General features: G+C 67.9%; 2 protein-coding genes across 3 annotated transcripts in view; one reads left to right on the forward strand and one right to left on the reverse strand.

The window, feature by feature from the left end:
* Window positions 1-4,285, forward strand: part of LOC140411790 (DNA polymerase eta-like) — a 123,588-nt gene extending 119,303 nt beyond the window's left edge. Inside the window, exons 5-6 of the mRNA XM_072500772.1 lie at window positions 3,217-3,320; window positions 4,162-4,285. Of these exons, the coding sequence (XP_072356873.1) occupies window positions 3,217-3,320; window positions 4,162-4,285 (228 nt within the window). The remainder of the gene's footprint in view (window positions 1-3,216; window positions 3,321-4,161) is intronic.
* LOC140411246 (kinesin light chain 1-like) overlaps window positions 1-25,174 on the reverse strand; it is a 669,745-nt gene that overhangs the window by 526,943 nt on the left and 117,628 nt on the right. The gene's annotated exons all lie outside the window — the stretch shown is intronic.

The following is a 25,174-nucleotide window of genomic DNA, read 5'->3' on the forward strand; positions in this document are numbered from 1 at the left end:
CTATATATAAACCACCCCGAACCCCTTGATTAGATTCCAGTCTGCAACTCACCCCCGGGTGTCTGTTATTCTATATATAAACCACCCTGAACTCCTCGATTAGATTCCAGTCTGTAACTCACTCCCGGGTGTCTGTTATTCTATATATAAACCACCCTGAACTCCTCGATTAGATTCCAGTCTGTAACTCACTCCCGGGTGTCTGTTATTCTCTATATAAACCACCCTGAACCCCTCGATTAGATTCCAGTCTGTAACTCACTCCCGGGTATCTGTTATTCTCTATATAAACCACCCTGAACTCCTCGATTAGATTCCAGTCTGTAACTCACTCCCGGGTGTCTGTTATTCTCTATATAAACCACCCTGAACCCCTCGATTAGATTCCAGTCTGTAACTCACTCCCGGGTATCTGTTATTCTGTATATAAACCGCCCCGAACCCCTCGATTAGATTCCAGTCTGTAACTCACTCCCGGGTGTCTGTTATTCTATATATAAACCACCCTGAACGCCTCGATTAGATTCCAGTCTGTAACTCCCTCCCGGGTATCTGTTATTCTATATATAAACCACACTGAACCCCTCGATTAGATTCCAGTCTGTAACTCACTCCCGGGTATCTGTTATTCGATATATAAACCACCCCGAACCCCTCGATTAGATTCCAGTCTGTAACTCACTCCCGGGTATCTGTTATTCTATATATAAACCACCCCGAACCCCTCGATTAGATTCCAGTCTGTAACTCACTCCCGGGTATCTGTTATTCTATATATAAACCACCCCGAACCCCTCGATTAGATTCCAGTCTGTAACTCACTCCCGGGTGTCTGTTATTCTATATATAAACCACCCTGAACCCCTCGATTAGATTCCAGCCTGTAACTCACTGCCGGGTATCTGTTATTCTGTATATAAACCACCCCGAACCCCTCGATTAGATTCCAGTCTGTAACTCACTCCCGGGTATCTGTTATTCTGTATATAAACCACCCTGAACACCTCGATTAGATTCCAGCCTGTAACTCACTCCCGGGTATCTGTTATTCTATATATAAACCACCCCGAACCCCTCGATTAAATTCCAGTCTGTAACTCACTCCCGGGTGTCTGTTATTCTATATATAAACCACCCTGAACCCCTCGATTAGATTCCAGTCTGTAACTCTCTCCCGGGTATCTGTTATTCTAGATATAAACCACCCTGAACCCTTCGATTAGATTCCAGTCTGTAACTCTCTCCCGGGTATCTGTTATTCTATATATAAACCACCCTGAACCCCTCGATTAGATTCCAGTCTGTAACTCTCTCCCGGGTATCTGTTATTCTAGATATAAACCACCCTGAACCCTTCGATTAGATTCCAGTCTGTAACTCTCTCCCGGGTATCTGTTATTCTATATATAAACCACCCTGAACCCCTCGATTAGATTCCAGTCTGTAACTCACTCCCGGGTATCTGTTATTCTATATATAAACCACCCTGAACCCCTCGATTAGATTCCAGTGTGTAACTCTCTCCCGGGTATCTGTTATTCTATATATAAACCACCCTGAACCCCTCGATTAGATTCCAGTCTGTAACTCACTCCCGGGTATCTGTTTTTCGATATATAAACCACCCGAATCCCTCGATTAGATTCCAGTCTGTAACTCACTCCCGGGTATCTGTTTTTCGATATATAAACCACCCGAATCCCTCGATTAGATTCCAGTCTGTAACTCACTCCCGGGTATCTGTTTTTCTGTGTATTAACCACCCCGAACCCCTCGATTAGATTCCAGTCTGTAACTTACTCCCGGGTATCTGTTATTCTCTATATAAACCACCCTGAACCCCTCGATTAGATTCCAGCCTGTAACTCACTCCCGGGTATCTGTTGTTCTATATATAAACCACCCTGAACCCCTCGATTAGTTTCCAGCCTGTAACTCACTCCCGGGTATCTGTTGTTCTATATATAAACCACCCTGAACCCCTCGATTAGATTCCAGTCTGTAACTCACTCCCGGGTATCTGTTATTCCATATATAAACCACCCTGATCCCCTCGATTAGATTCCAGTCTGTAACTCACTCCCAGGTATCTGTTATTCTATATATAAACCACCCCGAACCCTTCGATTAGATTCCAGTCTGTAACTCACTCCCGGGTATCTGTTATTCTATATATAAATCACCCTGAACCCCTCGATTAGATTCCAGTCTGTAACTCACTCCCGGGTATCTGTTATTCTGTATATAAACCACCCTGAACCCCTCGATTAGATTCCAGTCTGTAACTCACTCCCGGGTATCTGTTATTCTGTATATAAACCACCCTGAACCCCTCGATTAGATTCCAGTCTGTAACTCACTCCCGGGTATCTGTTATTCTCTATATAAACCACCCTGAACCCCTCGATTAGATTCCAGTCTGTAACTCACTCCCGGGTATCTGTTATTCTATATATAAATCACCCTGAACCCCTCGATTAGATTCCAGTCTGTAACTCACTCCCGGGTATCTGTTATTCTGTATATAAACCACCCTGAACCCCTCGATTAGATTCCAGTCTGTAACTCACTCCCGGGTATCTGTTATTCTATATATAAACCTCCCCGAACCCCTCGATTCGATTCCAGTCTGTAACTCACTCCCGGGTATCTGTTATTCTATATATAAACCACCCTGAACCCCTCGATTAGATTCCAGTCTGTAACTCACTCCCGGGTATCTGTTACTCCATATATAAACCACCCTGAACCCCTCGATTAGATTCCAGACTGTAACTCACTCCCGGGTATCTGTTATTCTATATATAAACCACCCCGAACCCCTCGATTAGATTCCAGTCTGTAACTCACTCCCGGGTATCAGTTATTCTATATATAAACCGCCCTGAACCCCTCGATTAGATTCCAGTCTGTAACTCACTCCCGGGTATCTGTTATTCTGTATATAAACCACCCCGAACCCCTCGATTAGATTCCAGTCTGTAACTCACTCCCAGGTATCTGTTATTCTATATATAAACCACCCCGAACCCCTCGATTAGATTCCAGTCTGTAACTCACTCCCGGGTATCTGTTATTCTATATATAAACCACCCCGAACCCCTCAATTGGATTCCAGTCTGTAACTCACTGCTGGGTATCTGTTACTGTTGGTTTTGTTGACCGCTGTGTGTACAGACGTTAGCAGGTGTCTGACTGTCTGCTGTACGTGTCTAGGTCTTGGCGAAGCTGAGCTGTGGTTTGCATAAACCGAATGCTCAGACGATCCTGCCGATGTGCTCCGTGTCTGGACTGTTTGATGCTCTGCCCGTTGGAAAAATGTAAGCATACCGTATTTCAGTGTGCTTGAGTGAGGATAAAAGATAGCAGTTCAGAGTCGGTGTTTCATTGTCCTTGTTAAGCATTATTTAATGGGTATTTCTTCATGATGTTGAAGTTAATTTTGAGAAGGAGTTAATAGTAAAGTTTGTTTTAATTGCCATGTCCCTGTTTGAGCGTGTGATCGCTTCTGGAACAAGGTATCCTTTCTCAGTGTGACCAAATTAAATATAATATTGGGGTTTCTGCCCAGTGTCCGAGACACTGTTGGGGCCTGGTTCTAGTCAGGACAATGTCCAGAAAGAGATGGTTTGTCTACTGTGTGGAGAGAGTCCGTCAGCATTGTGATACCCCTGTAGTCGAATGGCCCACTGAGCATCACTGAATCTCAAACCTGAATCCAGGAGAAGGGTGTGGGGGTCACAGGGGAATCTCCAAACCCCTGACTACGTCACCCTCGCATGCCAATCCCTCCTGTCACCCAGAAGTACTCAACAAGTTAACTTCACCCCTCCTGACCTCTCCATCCAGGGTCCCAGGTTCGATTCCAGCTTGGGTCACTGTCTGTGCGGAGTCTGCACGTTCTCCCCGTGTGTGCGTGGGTTTCCTCCGGGTGCTCCGGGTTCCTCCCACAGTCCAAAGATGTGCAGGTTAGGTGGATTGGCCGTGATACATTGCCCTTAGTGTCCAAAATTGCCCTTCGGGTTGCTGGGTTATGGGGTTAGGGTGGAGATGTTGACCTTGGGTCGGGTGCTCTTTCCAAGAGCCGGTGCAGACTCGATGGGCCGGATGGCCTCCTTCTGCACTGTAAATTCTGTGATAATCTCTCGTCTCTTGTTTCAGCCGCAATCTTGGTGGGAAGTTCGGGGAGTCTGTCACTGAGCAACTCCACATCAAGTACATGGGACAGCTGCGAGCGTTCACAGAGTCTCGGCTCCACATGGACTTTGGAGAGAAAACTGGGTAAGACAACACACGCCTGAGCCCAGCTGCTGCCCCTGTTCCGGCGACCGCCACTCCCCGACTACCGCTGTCACCGCCATCTCCGACCGCCCTCCCGTCCCTGACCGCCCGCCCCGGTCTCCGACTGCCCCCCGTCTCCGACCGCCCCCGTCTCCGACCGCCCCCGTCTCCGACTGCCCCCGTCTCCGACTGCCCCCCGTCTCCGACTGCCCCCCGTCTCCGACCGCCCCCGTCTCCGACTGCCCCCCGTCTCCGACCGCCCCGACTCCGACCGCCCCGTCTCCGACCGCCCCCCGTCTCCGACTGCCCCCCGTCTCCGACCGCCCCGACTCCGACCGCCCCGTCTCCGACTGCCCCCCGTCTCCGACTGCCCCCGTCTCCGACTGCCCCCGTCTCCGACCGCCCCGACTCCGACCGCCCCGTCTCCGACTGCCCCCCGTCTCCGACCGCCCCCGTCTCCGACTGCCCCCGACTCCGACCGCCCCGACTCCGACCGCCCCGTCTCCGACTGCCCCCCGTCTCCGACCGCCCCCGTCTCCGACTGCCCCGTCTCCGACTGCCCCCCGTCTCCGACCGCCCCGTCTCCGACCGCCCCCGTCTCCGACCGCCCCGTCTCCGACTGCCCCCCGTCTCCGACTGCCCCCCGTCTCCGACTGCCCCCCGTCTCCGACCGCCCCCGTCTCCGACCGCCCCGACTCCGACCGCCCCGTCTCCGACCGCCCCCGTCTCCGACCGCCCCCGTCTCCGACTGCCCCCGTCTCCGACTGCCCCCGTCTCCGACTGCCCCCGTCTCCGACTGCCCCCGTCTCCGACTGCCCCCGTCTCCGACTGCCCCCGTCTCCGACTGCCCCCGTCTCCGACTGCCCCCGTCTCCGACCGCCCCGTCTCCGACTGCCCCCCGTCTCCGACTGCCCCGTCTCCGACCGCCCCGTCTCCGACCGCCCCGACTCCGACCGCCCCGTCTCCGACCGCCCCGTCTCCGACCGCCCCGACTCCGACCGCCCCCCGTCTCCGACTGCCCCCCGTCTCCGACCGCCCCGTCTCCGACCGCCCCGACTCCGACCGCCCCCCGTCTCCGACTGCCCCCCGTCTCCGACTGCCCCCCGTCTCCGACTGCCCCCCGTCTCCGACCGCCCCGTCTCCGACCGCCCCGACTCCGACCGCCCCCCGTCTCCGACTGCCCCCCGTCTCCGACCGCCCCGTCTCCGACCGCCCCGACTCCGACCGCCCCCCGTCTCCGACTGCCCCCCGTCTCCGACTGCCCCCCGTCTCCGACTGCCCCCCGTCTCCGACCGCCCCGTCTCCGACCGCCCCGACTCCGACCGCCCCCCGTCTCCGACTGCCCCCCGTCTCCGACCGCCCCGACTCCGACCGCCCCCCGTCTCCGACTGCCCCCCGTCTCCGACCGCCCCGTCTCCGACCGCCCCCCGTCTCCGACCGCCCCGTCTCCGACCGCCCCCCGTCTCCGACCGCCCCGTCTCCGACCGCCCCCCGTCTCCGACCGCCCCGTCTCCGACCGCCCCCGTCTCCGACCGCCCCGTCTCCGACCGCCCCCCGTCTCCGACCGCCCCGTCTCCGACTGCCCCCCGTCTCCGACCGCCCCGTCTCCGACCGCCCCGTCTCCGACCGCCCCGTCTCCGACCGCCCCCGTCTCCGACTGCCCCCCGTCTCCGACCGCCCCCGTCTCCGACCGCCCCGACTCCGACCGCCCCGTCTCCGACTGCCCCCCATCTCCGACCGCCCCCGTCTCCGACTGCCCCCCATCTCCGACCGCCCCCGTCTCCGACCGCCCCCGTCTCCGACCGCCCCGTCTCCGACTGCCCCCCGTCTCCGACTGCCCCCCATCTCCGACCGCCCCCGTCTCCGACCGCCCCCGTCTCCGACCGCCCCCGTCTCCGACCGCCCCCGTCTCCGACCGCCCCCGTCTCCGACCGCCCCCGTCTCCGACCGCCCCCGTCTCCGACCGCCCCCGTCTCCGACCGCCCCGTCTCCGACTGCCCCCCGTCTCCGACTGCCCCCCATCTCCGACCGCCCCCGTCTCCGACCGCCCCCGTCTCCGACCGCCCCCGTCTCCGACCGCCCCCGTCTCCGACCGCCCCCGTCTCCGACCGCCCCCGTCTCCGACCGCCCCCGTCTCCGACCGCCCCCGTCTCCGACCGCCCCCGTCTCCGACCGCCCCCCGTCTCCGACCGCCCTCCCGTCCCTGACCGCCCCCGTCTCCGACCGCCCCCCGTCCCTGACCGCCCCGGTCTCCGACTGCCCCCCGTCTCCGACTGCCCCCGTCTCCGACCGCCCCGGCTCCGACCGCCCCCGTCTCCGACCGCCCCGGCTCCGACCGCCCCGTCTCCGACTGCCCCCGTCTCCGACCGCCCCGGCTCCGACCGCCCCGTCTCCGACCGCCCCCGTCTCCGACCGCCCCGTCTCCGACCGCCCCCCATCTCCGACCGCCCCCGTCTCCGACTGCCCCCCATCTCCGACCGCCCCCGTCTCCGACCGCCCCCGTCTCCGACTGCCCCCCGTCTCCGACTGCCCCCCATCTCCGACTGCCCCCCGTCTCCGACTGCCCCCCATCTCCGACCGCCCCCGTCTCCGACCGCCCCCGTCTCCGACCGCCCCGTCTCCGACTGCCCCCCGTCTCCGACTGCCCCCCGTCTCCGACTGCCCCCCGTCTCCGACTGCCCCCCATCTCCGACCGCCCCCGTCTCCGACCGCCCCCGTCTCCGACCGCCCCCGTCTCCGACCGCCCCCGTCTCCGACCGCCCCCCGTCTCCGACCGCCCCCGTCTCCGACCGCCCCCGTCTCCGACCGCCCCCGTCTCCGACCGCCCCCCGTCTCCGACCGCCCCCCGTCTCCGACCGCCCCCGTCTCCGACCGCCCCGTCTCCGACCGCCCTCCCGTCCCTGACCGCCCGCCCCGGTCTCCGACTGCCCCCCGTCTCCGACCGCCCCCGTCTCCGACCGCCCCCCGTCTCCGACCGCCCCCGTCTCCGACCGCCCCCGTCTCCGACCGCCCCCCGTCTCCGACCGCCCCCGTCTCCGACCGCCCCCGTCTCCGACCGCCCCGTCTCCGACTGCCCCCCGTCTCCGACTGCCCCCCATCTCCGACCGCCCCCGTCTCCGACCGCCCCCGTCTCCGACCGCCCCCGTCTCCGACCGCCCCCGTCTCCGACCGCCCCCGTCTCCGACCGCCCCCGTCTCCGACCGCCCCCGTCTCCGACCGCCCCCGTCTCCGACCGCCCCGTCTCCGACTGCCCCCCGTCTCCGACTGCCCCCCATCTCCGACCGCCCCCGTCTCCGACCGCCCCCGTCTCCGACCGCCCCCGTCTCCGACCGCCCCCGTCTCCGACCGCCCCCGTCTCCGACCGCCCCCGTCTCCGACCGCCCCCGTCTCCGACCGCCCCCGTCTCCGACCGCCCCCGTCTCCGACCGCCCCCCGTCTCCGACCGCCCTCCCGTCCCTGACCGCCCCCGTCTCCGACCGCCCCCCGTCCCTGACCGCCCCGGTCTCCGACTGCCCCCCGTCTCCGACTGCCCCCGTCTCCGACCGCCCCGGCTCCGACCGCCCCCGTCTCCGACCGCCCCGGCTCCGACCGCCCCGTCTCCGACTGCCCCCGTCTCCGACCGCCCCGGCTCCGACCGCCCCGTCTCCGACCGCCCCCGTCTCCGACCGCCCCGTCTCCGACCGCCCCCCATCTCCGACCGCCCCCGTCTCCGACTGCCCCCCATCTCCGACCGCCCCCGTCTCCGACCGCCCCCGTCTCCGACTGCCCCCCGTCTCCGACTGCCCCCCATCTCCGACTGCCCCCCGTCTCCGACTGCCCCCCATCTCCGACCGCCCCCGTCTCCGACCGCCCCCGTCTCCGACCGCCCCGTCTCCGACTGCCCCCCGTCTCCGACTGCCCCCCGTCTCCGACTGCCCCCCGTCTCCGACTGCCCCCCATCTCCGACCGCCCCCGTCTCCGACCGCCCCCGTCTCCGACCGCCCCCGTCTCCGACCGCCCCCGTCTCCGACCGCCCCCCGTCTCCGACCGCCCCCGTCTCCGACCGCCCCCGTCTCCGACCGCCCCCGTCTCCGACCGCCCCCCGTCTCCGACCGCCCCCCGTCTCCGACCGCCCCCGTCTCCGACCGCCCCGTCTCCGACCGCCCTCCCGTCCCTGACCGCCCGCCCCGGTCTCCGACTGCCCCCCGTCTCCGACTGCCCCCGTCTCCGACCGCCCCGGCTCCGACCGCCCCGTCTCCGACCGCCCCGTCTCCGACCGCCCCCGTCTCCGACCGCCCCGTCTCCGACCGCCCCGTCTCCGACCGCCCCGTCTCCGACCGCCCCGGCTCCGACCGCCCCGTCTCCGACCGCCCCGTCTCCGACCGCCCCCGTCTCCGACTGCCCCCCGTCTCCGACTGCCCCCCGTCTCCGACCGCCCCCGTCTCCGACCGCCCCGGCTCCGACCGCCCCGTCTCCGACCGCCCCCGTCTCCGACCGCCCCGTCTCCGACTGCCCCCCGTCTCCGACCGCCCTCCCGTCCCTGACCGCCCCGTCTCCGACCGCCCCGTCTCCGACCGCCCCGTCTCCGACTGCCCCCCGTCTCCGACCGCCCCGACTCCGACCGCCCCCCGTCTCCGACCGCCCCGTCTCCGACCGCCCCCCGTCTCCGACTGCCCCCCGTCTCCGACCGCCCCCGTCTCCGACCACCCCCGTCTCCGACCGCCCCCGTCTCCGACCGCCCCCGTCTCCGACTGCCCCCCGTCTCCGACTGCCCCCCGTCTCCGACTGCCCCCCGTCTCCGACCGCCCCCGTCTCCGACTGCCCCCCGTCTCCGACCGCCCCGTCTCCGACTGCCCCCCGTCTCCGACTGCCCCCCGTCTCCGACTGCCCCCGTCTCCGACCGCCCCGACTCCGACCGCCCCGTCTCCGACCGCCCCGGCTCCGACCGCCCCGTCTCCGACCGCCCCCGTCTCCGACCGCCCCGTCTCCGACTGCCCCCCGTCTCCGACCGCCCTCCCGTCCCTGACCGCCCCGACTCCGACCGCCCCGTCTCCGACTGCCCCGTCTCCGACCGCCCCGACTCCGACCGCCCCCCGTCTCCGACCGCCCCCGTCTCCGACCGCCCCGTCTCCGACTGCCCCCCGTCTCCGACCGCCCCCCGTCTCCGACTGCCCCCCGTCTCCGACCGCCCCCGTCTCCGACCGCCCCGTCTCCGACCGCCCCCCGTCTCCGACCGCCCTCCCGTCCCTGACCGCCCCCCGTCTCCGACTGCCCCCGGTCTCCGACCGCCCCCGTCTCCGACCGCCCCCCGTCTCCGACCGCCCCGACTCCGACCGCCCCGGTCTCCGACCGCCCCCGTCTCCGACCGCCCCCGTCTCCGACCGCCCCCGTCCCTGACCGCCCCCGTCTCCGACCGCCCCGTCTCCGACTGCCCCCCGTCTCCGACCGCCCCCCGTCTCCGACTGCCCCCGACTCCGACCGCCCCCCGTCTCCGACCGCCCCGTCTCCGACTGCCCCCCGTCTCCGACTGCCCCCCGTCTCCGACTGCCCCCCGTCTCCGACTGCCCCCCGTCTCCGACTGCCCCCGTCTCCGACTGCCCCCCGTCTCCAACTGCCCCCCGTCTCCGACCGCCCCCGTCTCCGACCGCCCCGTCTCCGACTGCCCCCCGTCTCCGACCGCCCCCCGTCTCCGACCGCCCCCGTCTCCGACCGCCCCGTCTCCGACCGCCCTCCCGTCCCTGACCGCCCGCCCCGGTCTCCGACTGCCCCCCGTCTCCGACCGCCCCGACTCCGACCGCCCCCCGTCTCCGACCGCCCCGGTCTCCGACTGCCCCCCGTCTCCGACCGCCCCCGTCTCCGACTGCCCCCCGTCTCCGACCGCCCCCGTCTCCGACTGCCCCCCGTCTCCGACCGCCCCCGTCTCCGACTGCCCCCCGTCTCCGACTGCCCCCCGTCTCCGACCGCCCCCGTCTCCGACTGCCCCCCGTCTCCGACCGCCCCGTCTCCGACCGCCCCCGTCTCCGACCGCCCCGTCTCCGACCGCCCCCGTCTCCGACTGCCCCCCGTCTCCGACCGCCCCCCGTCTCCGACCGCCCCCCGTCTCCGACCGCCCCCCGTCTCCGACCGCCCCCCGTCTCCGACCGCCCCGTCTCCGACTGCCCCGTCTCCGACCGCCCCCCGTCTCCGACCGCCCCCCGTCTCCGACCCCCCCCCGTCTCCGACCGCCCCCCGTCTCCGACTGCCCCCCGTCTCCGACCGCCCCCCGTCTCCGACCGCCCCGTCTCCGACTGCCCCCCGTCTCCGACCGCCCCCCGTCTCCGACTGCCCCCGACTCCGACCGCCCCCCGTCTCCGACCGCCCCGTCTCCGACTGCCCCCCGTCTCCGACCGCCCCCGTCTCCGACTGCCCCCGTCTCCGACTGCCCCCCGTCTCCGACCGCCCCCGTCTCCAACCGCCCCGTCTCCGACCGCCCCGTCTCCGACCGCCCCGGTCTCCGACCGCCCCCGTCTCCGACTGCCCCCCGTCTCCGACCGCCCCCGTCTCCGACCGCCCCCGTCTCCGACCGCCCCCGTCTCCGACCGCCCTCCCGTCCCTGACCGCCCGCCCCGGTCTCCGACTGCCCCCCGTCTCCGACCGCCCCCGTCTCCGACTGCCCCCCGACTCCGACCGCCCCGTCTCCGACTGCCCCCCATCTCCGACCGCCCCCGTCTCCGACCGCCCCGTCTCCGACCGCCCCGTCTCCGACTGCCCCCCATCTCCGACCGCCCCCGTCTCCGACTGCCCCCCGTCTCCGACCGCCCCCGTCTCCGACCGCCCCGTCTCTGACCGCCCCGTCTCCGACTGCCCCCCGTCTCCGACCGCCCCCGTCTCCGACCGCCCCGTCTCCGACTGCCCCCCATCTCCGACCGCCCCCGTCTCCGACCGCCCCGTCTCCGACCGCCCCGTCTCCGACTGCCCCCCATCTCCGACCGCCCCCGTCTCCGACCGCCCCGTCTCCGACTGCCCCCCGTCTCCGACCGCCCCGTCTCCGACCGCCCCGTCTCCGACCGCCCCGTCTCCGACTGCCCCCCATCTCCGACCGCCCCCGTCTCCGACCGCCCCGTCTCCGACTGCCCCCCGTCTCCGACCGCCCGCCCCGTCTCCGACTGCCCCCCGTCCCTGACCGCCCGCCCCGGTCTCCGACTGCCCCCCGTCTCTGACCGCCCCCGTCTCCGACCGCCCTCCCGTCCCTGACCGCCCGCCCCGTCTCCGACCGCCCCCGTCTCCGACCGCCCCCGTCTCCGACTGCCCCCGTCTCCGACTGCCCCCCGTCTCCGACCGCCCCCGTCTCCGACCGCCCCCGTCTCCGACTGCCCCCGTCTCCGACCGCCCTCCCGTCTCCGACCGCCCCCGTCTCCGACCGCCCCCCGTCTCCGACTGCCCCCGTCTCCGACCGCCCCCGTCTCCAACCGCCCCGTCTCCGACCGCCCTCCCGTCCCTGACCGCCCGCCCCGGTCTCCGACTGCCCCCCGTCTCCGACCGCCCCCGTCTCCGACTGCCCCCCGACTCCGACCGCCCCGTCTCCGACTGCCCCCCATCTCCGACCGCCCCCGTCTCCGACCGCCCCGTCTCCGACCGCCCCGTCTCCGACTGCCCCCCATCTCCGACCGCCCCCGTCTCCGACTGCCCCCCGTCTCCGACCGCCCCCGTCTCCGACCGCCCCCGTCTCCGACCGCCCCGTCTCCGACCGCCCCGTCTCCGACCGCCCCCGTCTCCGACCGCCCCCCGTCTCCGACTGCCCCGTCTCCGACCGCCCCGACTCCGACCGCCCCCCGTCTCCGACCGCCCCCGTCTCCGACCGCCCCGTCTCCGACTGCCCCCCGTCTCCGACCGCCCCCCGTCTCCGACTGCCCCCCGTCTCCGACCGCCCCCGTCTCCGACCGCCCCGTCTCCGACCGCCCCCCGTCTCCGACCGCCCTCCCGTCCCTGACCGCCCCCCGTCTCCGACCGCCCCCCGTATCCGACCGCCCCCCGTCTCCGACTGCCCCCGGTCTCCGACCGCCCCCGTCTCCGACCGCCCCCCGTCTCCGACCGCCCCGACTCCGACCGCCCCGGTCTCCGACCGCCCCCGTCTCCGACCGCCCCCGTCTCCGACCGCCCCCGTCCCTGACCGCCCCCGTCTCCGACCGCCCCGTCTCCGACTGCCCCCCGTCTCCGACCGCCCCCCGTCTCCGACTGCCCCCGACTCCGACCGCCCCCCGTCTCCGACCGCCCCGTCTCCGACTGCCCCCCGTCTCCGACTGCCCCCCGTCTCCGACTGCCCCCCGTCTCCGACTGCCCCCCGTCTCCGACTGCCCCCGTCTCCGACTGCCCCCCGTCTCCAACTGCCCCCCGTCTCCGACCGCCCCCGTCTCCGACCGCCCCGTCTCCGACTGCCCCCCGTCTCCGACCGCCCCCCGTCTCCGACCGCCCCCGTCTCCGACCGCCCCGTCTCCGACCGCCCTCCCGTCCCTGACCGCCCGCCCCGGTCTCCGACTGCCCCCCGTCTCCGACCGCCCCGACTCCGACCGCCCCCCGTCTCCGACCGCCCCGGTCTCCGACTGCCCCCCGTCTCCGACCGCCCCCGTCTCCGACTGCCCCCCGTCTCCGACCGCCCCCGTCTCCGACTGCCCCCCGTCTCCGACCGCCCCCGTCTCCGACTGCCCCCCGTCTCCGACTGCCCCCCGTCTCCGACTGCCCCCCGTCTCCGACCGCCCCGTCTCCGACCGCCCCCGTCTCCGACCGCCCCGTCTCCGACCGCCCCCGTCTCCGACTGCCCCCCGTCTCCGACCGCCCCCCGTCTCCGACCGCCCCCCGTCTCCGACCGCCCCCCGTCTCCGACCGCCCCCCGTCTCCGACCGCCCCGTCTCCGACTGCCCCGTCTCCGACCGCCCCCCGTCTCCGACCGCCCCCCGTCTCCGACCCCCCCCCGTCTCCGACCGCCCCCCGTCTCCGACCGCCCCCCGTCTCCGACCGCCCCCCGTCTCCGACCCCCCCCCGTCTCCGACCGCCCCGTCTCCGACCGCCCCCCGTCTCCGACCGCCCCGTCTCCGACTGCCCCCCGTCTCCGACCGCCCCCCGTCTCCGACTGCCCCCGACTCCGACCGCCCCCCGTCTCCGACCGCCCCGTCTCCGACTGCCCCCCGTCTCCGACCGCCCCCGTCTCCGACTGCCCCCGTCTCCGACTGCCCCCCGTCTCCGACCGCCCCCGTCTCCAACCGCCCCGTCTCCGACCGCCCCGTCTCCGACCGCCCTCCCGTCCCTGACCGCCCGCCCCGGTCTCCGACTGCCCCCCGTCTCCGACCGCCCCCGTCTCCGACCGCCCCCGTCTCCGACCGCCCCCGTCTCCAACCGCCCCGTCTCCGACCGCCCTCCCGTCCCTGACCGCCCGCCCCGGTCTCCGACTGCCCCCCGTCTCCGACCGCCCCCCGACTCCGACCGCCCCGTCTCCGACTGCCCCCCATCTCCGACCGCCCCCGTCTCCGACCGCCCCGTCTCCGACCGCCCCGTCTCCGACTGCCCCCCATCTCCGACCGCCCCCGTCTCCGACTGCCCCCCGTCTCCGACCGCCCCCGTCTCCGACCGCCCCGTCTCTGACCGCCCCGTCTCCGACTGCCCCCCGTCTCCGACCGCCCCCGTCTCCGACCGCCCCGTCTCCGACTGCCCCCCATCTCCGACCGCCCCCGTCTCCGACCGCCCCCGTCTCCGACCGCCCCGTCTCCGACTGCCCCCCATCTCCGACCGCCCCCGTCTCCGACTGCCCCCTGTCTCCGACCGCCCCCGTCTCCGACTGCCCCCCATCTCCGACCGCCCCCGTCTCCGACCGCCCCGTCTCCGACTGCCCCCCGTCTCCGACCGCCCGCCCCGTCTCCGACTGCCCCCCGTCCCTGACCGCCCGCCCCGGTCTCCGACTGCCCCCCGTCTCTGACCGCCCCCGTCTCCGACCGCCCTCCCGTCCCTGACCGCCCCCGTCTCCGACCGCCCCCGTCTCCGACCGCCCTCCCGTCTCCGACCGCCCCCGTCTCCGACCGCCCTCCCGTCTCCGACCGCCCCCGTCTCCGACCGCCCTCCCGTCCCTGACCGCCCCCGTCTCCGACCGCCCCCGTCTCCGACCGCCCTCCCGTCTCCGACCGCCCCCGTCTCCGACCGCCCTCCCGTCTCCGACCGCCCCGTCTCCGACTGCCCCGACTCCGACCGCCCTCCCGTCTCCGACCGCCCCCGTCTCCGACCGCCCTCCCGTCTCCGACCGCCCCCGTCTCCGACCGCCCTCCCGTCTCCGACCGCCCCCGTCTCCGACCGCCCCCGTCTCCGACCGCCCTCCCGTCTCCGACCGCCCCCGTCTCCGACCGCCCCCCGTCTCCGACTGCCCCCGTCTCCGACCGCCCCCGTCTCCAACCGCCCCGTCTCCGACCGCCCTCCCGTCCCTGACCGCCCGCCCCGGTCTCCGACTGCCCCCCGTCTCCGACCGCCCCCGTCTCCGACTGCCCCCCGACTCCGACCGCCCCGTCTCCGACTGCCCCCCATCTCCGACCGCCCCCGTCTCCGACCGCCCCGTCTCCGACCGCCCCGTCTCCGACTGCCCCCCATCTCCGACCGCCCCCGTCTCCGACTGCCCCCCGTCTCCGACCGCCCCCGTCTCCGACCGCCCCGTCTCCGACCGCCCCCGTCTCCGACCGCCCCCGTCTCCGACCGCCCCGTCTCCGACCGCCCCCCGTCTCCGACCGCCCCCGTCTCCGACCGCCCCGTCTCCGACTGCCCCCCATCTCCGACCGCCCCCGTCTCCGACCGCCCCGACTCCGACCGCCCCGTCTCCGACTGCCCCCCATCTCCGACCGCCCCCGTCTCCGACTGCCCCCCGTCTCCGACCGCCCCCGTCTCCGACCGCCCCGTCTCCGACTGCCCCCCATCTCCGACCGCCCCCGTCTCCGACTGCCCCCCGTCTCCGACCGCCCCCGTCTCCGACTGCCCCCCATCTCCGACCGCCCCCGTCTCCGACCGCCCCGTCTCCGACTGCCCCCCGTCTCCGACCGCCCTCCCGTCCCTGACCGCCCGCCCCGGTCTCCGACTGCCCCCCGTCTCTGACCGCCCCCGTCTCCGACCGCCCTCCCGTCCCTGACCGCCCGCCCCGTCTCCGACCGCCCCCGTCTCCGACCGCCCCCGTCTCCGACCGCCCTCCCGTCTCCGACCGCCCCCGTCTCCGACCGCCCCGTCTCCGACTGCCCCCCGTCTCCGACCGCCCTCCCGTCCCTGACCGCCCGCCCCGGTCTCCGACCGCCCCGTCTCCGACTGCCCCCCGTCTCCGACTGCCCCCCGTCTCCGACCGCCCCGTCTCCGACTGCCCCCGTCTCCGACCGCCCCGGTCTCCGACTGCCCCCCGTCTCCGACCGCCCTCGTCTCCGACCGCCCTCCCGTCCCTGACCGCCCGCCCCGGTCTCCGACTGCCCCCCGTCTCCGACCGCCCCGTCTCCGACCGCCCCGGCTCCGACCGCCCCGTCTCCGACCGCCCCCGTCTCCGACCGCCCCCGTCTCCGACCGCCCCCGTCTCCGACCGGCCCCGTCTCCGACCGCCCCCGTCTCCGACCGCCCCCGTCTCCGACCGCCCCCGTCTCCGACCGCCCCCGTCTCCGACCGCCCCCGTCTCCGACCGCCCCCGTCTCCGACCGCCCCGTCTCCGACTGCCCCCCGTCTCCGACCGCCCCCGTCTCCGACCGCCCCGACTCCGACCGCCCCCGTCTCCGACCGCCCCCGTCTCCGACCGCCCCGACTCCGACCGCCCCGTCTCCGACCGCCCCCGTCTCCGACCGCCCCCGTCTCCGACCGCCCCCGTCTCCGACCGCCCCGACTCCGACTGCCCCCCGTCTCCGACCGCCCTCCCGTCCCTGACCGCCCGCCCCGGTCTCCGACTGCCCCCCGTCTCCGACCGCCCCCGTCTCCGACCGCCCCGACTCCGACCGCCCCGTCTCCGACTGCCCCCCGTCTCCGACCGCCCCCGACTCCGACCGCCCCGTCTCCGACAGCCCCCCGTCTCCGACCGCCCTCCCGTCCCTGACGGCCCCGATCTCCGACTGCCCCCCGTCTTTTGCACTGAGTGCTGAATTTGGTGCTTTTTGAGTGCGATAGTGAGAGTTTGGTGACCGAGGGAGTTAGGTGAGGAGGGAGTAAGGTGCTCCTTTCATTTTGTTTCCGACATTTCCGCAAAGAGTGTGAAGAGAGCCAGGAGTTTACAGGAAGTGTAGCTGACTGAGAGCAGAGTCGGAGGGCGGAGATCTAGTTAGTCCACACAGCAGCTATATTCTGTCAGGTAAGAGGGGATGGAGGCTAGGCCAGTTACATGCTCCTCCTGTAGGATGTGGGTGGTGAGGGATACCACCGGTGTCCCCGCTGACTATACCTGCGGGAAGTGCACCCAACTTCAGCTCCTCAAAGACCGTGTTAGGGAACTGGAGCTGAAGCTGGATGAACTTCGGATCATCCGGGAGGCAGAGGGGGTGATTGAGAAGATTTACAGGGAGGTAACCACACCCAAGGTACAGGACAAGAATAGCTGGGTTACAGTCAGGGGGAAAAAAACAAACAGGCAGACAGTGCAGGGATCCCTCGTGGCCGTTCCCCTTCAAAACAAGTATACCGTTTTGGATGCTGTTGGGGGGGATGACCTACCGGGGAAAGGCCCTAGCGGCCAGGTCTCTGGCACTGAGTCTAGCTCTGGGGCTCAGAAGGGAAGGGGGGAGAATAGAAAAGCAATAGTTGTAGGAGATTCAATGGTTAGGGGAATAGATAGGAGATTCTGTGGTCGCGAGCGAGACTCCCGGAAGGTATGTTGCCTCCCGGGTGCCAGGGCCAGGGATGTCTCGGATCGTGTCTTCAGGATCCCTAAGGGGGAGGGTGAGCAGCCAGAAGTCGTGGTGCACATTGGTACCAACGACATAGGTAGGAAAAGGGGTGTGGAGGTAATAAACAAGTTGAGGGAGTTAGGCTGGAAGTTGAAAGCCAGGACAGACAGAGTTGTCATCCCTGGTTTGTTGCCGGTGCCACGTGATAGTGAGGCTAGGAATAGGGAGAGAGTGCAGTTGAACACGTGGCTGCAGGAATGGTGTAGGAGGGAGGGCTTCAGGTATTTGGATAATTGGAGCGCATTCTGGGGAAGGTGGGACCTGTACAAGCAGGACGGGTTGCATCTGAACCAGAGGGGCACCAATATCCTGGGAGGGAGGTTTGCTAGTACTCTTCGGGAGGGTTTAAACTAATTTGGCAGGGGAATGGGAACCGGATTTGTAGTCCAGCAACTAAGGTAGCCGATATTCAGGACGCCAAAGCATGTAATGAGGCAGTGGGGAAGGGAACACTGACAAAGGAGAGTATTTGCAGGCACGGAGATGGGTTGAAGTGTGTATACTTCAACGCAAGAAGCATCAGGAATAAGGTGGGTGAACTTAAGGCATGGATCGGTACTTGGGACTACGATGTGGTGGCCATCACGGAAACTTGGATAGAAGAGGGGCAGAAATGGTTGTTGGAGGTCTCTGGTTATAGATGTTTCAATAAGATTAGGGAGGGTGGTAAAAGAGGTGGGGGGGGTGGCATTATTAATTAGAGATAGTATAACAGCTGCAGAAAGGCAGTTCGAGGAGTATCACCCTATTGAGGTAGTGTGGGTTGAAGTCAGAAATAGGAAAGGAGCAGTCACCTTGTTAGGAGTTTTCTATAGGCCCCCCAATAGTAGCAGAGATGTGGAGGAACAGATTGGGAAACAGATTTTGGAAAGGTGCAGAAGTCATAGGGTAGTAGTCATGGGCGACTTTAACTTCCCAAATATTGAGTGGAAACTCTTTAGATCAAATAGTTTGGATGGGGTGGTGTTTGTGCAGTGTATCCAGGAAGCTTTTCTAACACAGTATGTAGATTGTCCGACCAGAGGAGGGGCAATATTGGATTTAGTACTGGGTAATGAGCCAGGGCAAGTGATAGATTTGTTAGTGGGGGAGCATTTTGGAGATAGTGACCACAATTCTGTGACTTTCACTTTAGTAATGGAGAGGGATAGGTGCGTGCAACAGGGCAAGGTTTACAATTGGGGGAAGGGTAAATACGATGTTGTCAGACAAGAATTGAAGTGCATAAGTTGGGAACATAGGCTGGCAGGGAAGGACACAAGTGAAATGTGGAACTTGTTCAAGGAACAGGTGCTCCGTGTCCTTGATATGTATGTACCTGTCAGGCAGGGAAGAGATGGTCGAGTGAGGGAACCATGGTTGACAAGAGAGGTTGAATGTCTTGTTAAGAGAAAAAAGGTGACTTATGTAAGGCTGAAGAAACAAGGTTCAGACAGGGCATTGGAGGGATACAAGATAGCCAGGAGGGAACTGAAGAAAGGGATTAGGAGAGCTAAGAGAGGGCATGAACAATCTTTGGCGGGTAGGATCAAGGAAAACCCCAAGGCCTTTTACACATATGTGAGAAATATGAGAATGACTAGAGCGAGGGTAGGTCCGATCAAGGATAGTAGCGGGAGATTGTGTATTGAGTCTGAAGAGATAGGAGAGGTCTTGAATGAGTACTTTTCTTCTGTATTTACAAATGAGAGGGGCGATATTGTTGGAGAGGACAGTGTGAAACAGATTGGTAAGCTCGAGGAAATACTTGTTAGGAAGGAAGATGTGTTGGGCATTTTGAAAAACTTGAGGATAGACAAGTCTCCCGGGCCTGACGGGATATATCCAAGGATTCTATGGGAAGCAAGAGATGAAATTGCAGAGCCGTTGGCAATTATCTTTTCGTCCTCACTGTCAACAGGGGTGGTACCAGGGGATTGGAGAGTGGCGAATGTCGTGCCCCTGTTCAAAAAAGGAACTAGGGATAACCCTGGGAATTACAGGCCAGTTAGTCTTACTTTGGTGGTAGGCAAAGTAATGGAAAGGGTACTGAAGGATAGGATTTCTGAGCATCTGGAAAGACACTGCTTGATTCGGGATAGTCAGCACGGATTTGTGAGGGGTAGGTCTTGCCTTACAAGTCTTATTGAATTCTTTGAGGAGGTGACCAAGCATGTGGATGAAGGTAAAGCAGTGGATGTAGTGTACATGGATTTTAGTAAGGCATTTGATAAAGTTCCCCATGGTCGGCTTCTGCACAAAGTAAGGAGGCATGGGATAGTGGGAAATTTGGCCAGTTGGATAACGAACTGGCTAACCGATAGAAGTCAGAGAGTGGTGGTGGATGGCAAATATTCAGCCTGGATCCCCGTTACCAGTGGTGTACCGCAGGGATCAGTTCTGGGTCCTCTGCTGTTTGTGATTTTCATTAATGACTTGGATGAGGGAGTTGAAGGGTGGGTCAGTAAATTTGCAGACGATACGAAGATTGGTGGAGTTGTGGATAGTAAGGAGGGCTGTTGTCGGCTGCAAAGAGACATAGATAGGATGCAGAGCTGGGCTGAGAAGTGGCAGATGGAGTTTAACCCTGAAAAGTGTGAGGTTGTCCATTTTGGAAGGACAAATATGAATGCGGAATACAGGGTTAACGGTAGAGTTCTTGGCATTGTGGAGGAGCAGAGAGACCTTGGGGTCTATGTTCATACATCTTTGAAAGTTGCCACTCAAGCGGATAGAGCTGTGAAGAAGGCCTATGGTGTGCTCGCGTTCATTAACAGAGGGATTGAATTTAAGAGCCGTGAGGTGATGATGCAGCTGTACAAAACTTTGGTAAGGCCACATTTGGAGTACTGTGTACAGTTCTGGTCGCCTCATTTTAGGAAGGATGTGGAAGCTTTGGAAAAGGTGCAAAGAAGATTTACCAGGATGTTGCCTGGAATGGAGAGTAGGTCTTACGAGGAAAGGTTGAGTGTGCTAGGCCTTTTCTCATTAGAGCGGAGAAGGATGAGGGGCGACTTGATAGAGGTTTATAAGATGATCAGGGGAATAGATAGAGTAGACAGTCAGAGACTTTTTCCCCAGGTGGAACACACCATTACAAGGGGACATAAATTTAAGGTGAAAGGTGGAAGATATAGGAGGGATATCAGAGGTAGGTTCTTTACCCAGAGAGTAGTGGGGGCATGGAATGCACTGCCTGTGGAAGTAGTTGAGTCGGAAACATTAGGGACCTTCAAGCAGCTGTTGGATAGGTACATGGATTACGGGAAAATGATATAGTGTAGATTTATTTGTTCTTAAGGGCAGCACGGTAGCATTGTGGTTAGCACAATTGCTTCACAGATCCATGGTCCCAGGTTCGATTCCGGCTTGGGTCATTGTCTGTGCGGAGTCTGCACATCCTCCCCGTGTCTGCGTGGGTTTCCTCCGGGTGCTCCGGTTTCCTCCCACAGTCCAAAGATGTGCAGGTTAGGTGAATTGGCCAATGATAAATTGCCCTTAATGTCCAAATTGCCCTTGGTGTTGGGTGGAGGTGTTGAGTTTGGGTGGGGTGCTCTTTCCAAGAGCCGGTGCAGACTCAGGGGGCCGAATGGCCTCCTTCTGCACTGTAAATTCAATGATAATCTATGATTAATCTAGGACAAAGGTTCGGCACAACATCGTGGGCCGAAGGGCCTGTTCTGTGCTGTATTTTCTATGTTCTATGTCTCCGACCGCCCCGTCTCCGACCGCCCCCCCCCCGTCTCTGACCGCCCGCCCCCGTCTCCGACCGCCCCCCCCCCCCCCCGTCTCCGACCGCCCCGTCTCCGACTGCCCCCCGTCTCCGACTGCCCCCCGTCTCCGACTGCCCCCGTCTCCGACCGCCCCGTCTCCGACTGCCCCCCGTCTCTGACCGGCCCCCCGTATCCGACCGCCAACCGTCTCCGACCGCCCCGTCTCCGACTGCCCCCCGTCTCCGACTGCCCCCGTCTCCGACCGCCCCGTCTCCGACCGCCCCCCCACCCCCCGTTTCTGACCGCCCCCCCCCCCCGTCTCCAACCGCCCCTGTCTCCGACCGCCCCGCCTCCGACTGCCCACCCGCCTTCGACCGCCCCCCCCCGTCTCTGACCGCCCCCACCCCGGCGCCGACCGCCCCCCCCCCGTTTCTGACCGCCACCCCCCCCCCGTTTCTGACCGCCCACCCCCCCCCCCCCCGTCTCCGACCACCCCCCCTCGTCTCCGACCGCCCCCGTCTCCGACCGCCCCGTCTCCAACTGCCCACCCGCCTTCGACCGCCCCCCCCCGTCTCAGACCGCCCCCGTCTCTGACCGCCTCCCCCGTCTCTGACCGCCTCCCCCGTCTCTGACCGCCCCTCCCGTCTCTGACCGCCCCGCCCCCCCCCCCCGTCTCCGACCAACTGACCCCCCCCCCGTCTCCGACCGCCCCCCGTCTCCGACCGCCCCCCGTCTCTGACCGCCCCCCCGTCTCCAACCGCCCCCGTCTCCGACCGCCCCCCCGTCTCCGACCGCCCCCCGTCTCCGACCGCCCCCCGTCTCTGACCGCCCCCCCGTCTCCGACCGCCCCCGTCTCCGACCGCCCCCCGTCTCCAACCGCCCCCCCCGTCTCCGACCGCCCCCGTCTCCGACCGCCCCCGTCTCCAACCGCCCCCCCGTCACCGACCGCCCCCGTCTCCGACCGCCCCCCGTCTCTGACCGACCCCGTCTCTGACCGCCCCCCCCGTCTCCGACCGCCCCCGTCTCTGACCACCCCCCGTCACCGACCGCCCCCGTCTCCGACCGCCCCCCGTCTCTGACCGACCCCGTCTCTGACCGCCCCCCCCGTCTCCGACCGCCCCCGTCTCTGACCACCCCCCGTCACCGACCGCCCCCGTCTCCGACCGCCCCCCGTCTCTGACCGACCCCGTCTCTGACCGCCCCCCCCGTCTCCGACCGCCCCCGTCTCTGACCGCCCCCGTCTCCGACCGCCCCCGTCTCCGACCGCCCCCGTCTCCGACCGACCCCCGTCTCTGACCGCCCCCCGTCTCTGACCGCCCCCCGTCTCTGAGCGCCCCCCCGTCTCTGACCGCCCCCCGTCTCCGACCGCCCCCGTCTCCGACCGCCCCCCGTCTCTGACCGACCCCGTCTCTGACCGCCCCCCCCGTCTCCGACCGCCCCCGTCTCTGACCGCCCCCGTCTCCGACCGCCCCCGTCTCCGACCGCCCCCGTCTCCGACCGACCCCCGTCTCTGACCGCCCCCCGTCTCTGACCGCCCCCCGTCTCTGAGCGCCCCCCGTCTCTGACCGCCCCCCGTCTCCGACCGCCCCCCCGTCTCTGACCGCCCCCCCGTCTCTGACCGCCCCCCCGTCTCTGACCCCCCCCCTCCCCGTCTCTGACCGCCCCCCCCCCCGTCTCTGACCGCCCCCGTCTCTGACCCCCCCCACCCCGTCTCCGACCACCCCCCCGTCTCCGACCGCCCCCCGTCTCCGACCGCCCCCCGTCTCCGACCGCCCCCCGTCTCCGACCGCCCTCCCGTCCCTGACCGCCCCGTCTCCGACCGCCCCCGTCTCCGACCGCCCCCGTCTCCGACCGCCCCGACTCCGACCGCCCCCCGTCTCCGACTGCCCCCCGTCTCCGACCGCCCCGACTCCGACCGCCCCCGTCTCCGACCGCCCCGACTCCGACTGCCCCCCGTCTCCGACTGCCCCCCGTCTCCGACCGCCCCGACTCCGACCGCCCCGACTCCGACCGCCCCGACTCCGACCGCCCCGACTCCGACCGCCCCGACTCCGACCGCCCCGACTCCGACCGCCCCCGTCTCCGACTGCCCCCCGTCTCCGACCGCCCCGACTCCGACCGCCCCCCGTCTCCGACTGCCCCCCGTCTCCGACCGCCCCGACTCCGACCGCCCCCCGTCTCCGACCGCCCCCCGTCTCCGACCGCCCCGACTCCGACCGCCCCCCGTCTCCGACTGCCCCCCGTCTCCGACCGCCCCGACTCCGACCGCCCCCCGTCTCCGACCGCCCCCCGTCTCCGACCGCCCCGTCTCCGACCGCCCCCGTCTCCGACCGCCCCGTCTCCGACCGCCCCGTCTCCGACTGCCCCCCGTCTCCGACCGCCCCCGTCTCCGACCGCCCCGACTCCGACCGCCCCCCGTCTCCGACTGCCCCCCGTCTCCGACTGCCCCCCGTCTCCGACCGCCCCGACTCCGACTGCCCCCCGTCTCCGACTGCCCCCCGTCTCCGACTGCCCCCCGTCTCCGACCGCCCCGACTCCGACCGCCCCCCGTCTCCGACCGCCCCCGTCTCCGACCGCCCCCGTCTCCGACTGCCCCCCGTCTCCGACTGCCCCCGTCTCCGACTGCCCCCCGTCTCCGACCGCCCCCGTCTCCGACTGCCCCCCGTCTCCGACCGCCCCGTCTCCGACTGCCCCCCGTCTCCGACCGCCCCGACTCCGACTGCCCCCCGTCTCCGACCGCCCCGTCTCCGACTGCCCCCCATCTCCGACCGCCCCCGTCTCCGACCGCCCCGTCTCCGACCGCCCCGGTCTCCGACCGCCCCCGTCTCCGACTGCCCCCCGTCTCCGACCGCCCCCGTCTCCGACCGCCCCCGTCTCCGACCGCCCCCGTCTCCGACCGCCCCCGTCTCCGACCGCCCCCCGTCTCCGACCGCCCCCGTCTCCGACCGCCCCCGTCTCCGACCGCCCCCCGTCTCCGACCGCCCCCGTCTCCGACCGCCCCGACTCCGACCGCCCCGTCTCCGACCGCCCCGTCTCCGACCGCCCCGTCTCCGACTGCCCCCGTCTCCGACCGCCCCGACTCCGACCGCCCCGTCTCCGACCGCCCCGTCTCCGACCGCCCCGACTCCGACCGCCCCGACTCCGACCGCCCCGTCTCCGACCGCCCCGTCTCCGACCGCCCCGACTCCGACCGCCCCGGTCTCCGACTGCCCCCCGTCTCCGACCGCCCCCGTCTCCGACCGCCCCGACTCCGACCGCCCCGTCTCCGACCGCCCCGTCTCCGACCGCCCCCGTCTCCGACCGCCCCCCGTCTCCGACCGCCCCCGTCTCCGACCGCCCCGACTCCGACCGCCCCGTCTCCGACCGCCCCGTCTCCGACCGCCCCCGTCTCCGACCGCCCCCCGTCTCCGACCGCCCCCGTCTCCGACCGCCCCGACTCCGACCGCCCCGTCTCCGACCGCCCCCGTCTCCGACCGCCCCCGTCTCCGACCGCCCCGTCTCCGACCGCCCCCGTCTCCGACCGCCCCCGTCTCCGACCGCCCCGTCTCCGACCGCCCCGTCTCCGACCGCCCCCGTCTCCGACCGCCCCGACTCCGACCGCCCCGACTCCGACCGCCCCCCGTCTCCGACTGCCCCCCGTCTCCGACCGCCCCCGTCTCCGACTGCCCCCGTCTCCGACCGCCCCCGTCTCCGACTGCCCCCCGTCTCCGACCGCCCCCGTCTCCGACCGCCCCGACTCCGACCCCCCCGTCTCCGACCGCCCCGACTCCGACCGCCCCCGTCTCCGACCGCCCCCCGTCTCCGACCGCCCCCGTCTCCGACCGCCCCCCGTCTCCGACCGCCCCGACTCCGACCGCCCCCGTCTCCGACCGCCCCCGTCTCCGACCGCCCCGACTCCGACCGCCCCGACTCCGACCGCCCCCCGTCTCCGACTGCCCCCCGTCTCCGACCGCCCCCGTCTCCGACTGCCCCCCGTCTCCGACCGCCCTCCCGTCCCTGACCGCCCGCCCCGGTCTCCGACTGCCCCCCGTCTCCGACCGCCCCCCGTCTCCGACTGCCCCCCGTCTCCGACCGCCCTCCCGTCCCTGACCGCCCGCCCCGGTCTCCGACTGCCCCCCGTCTCCGACCGCCCCGACTCCGACTGCCCCCCGTCTCCAACCGCCCCCGTCTCCGACCGCCCCGTCTCCGACCGCCCCCGTCTCCGACCGCCCCCGTCTCCGACCGCCCCCCCGTCTCCGACCGCCCCCGTCTCCGACCGCCCCCGTCTCCGACCGCCCCCGTCTCCGACCGCCCCCCCGTCTCCGACCGCCC

This window comes from Scyliorhinus torazame, chromosome 4 (assembly GCF_047496885.1).
Source record: "Scyliorhinus torazame isolate Kashiwa2021f chromosome 4, sScyTor2.1, whole genome shotgun sequence".
Classification (NCBI taxonomy): Eukaryota; Metazoa; Chordata; class Chondrichthyes; order Carcharhiniformes; family Scyliorhinidae; genus Scyliorhinus; species Scyliorhinus torazame.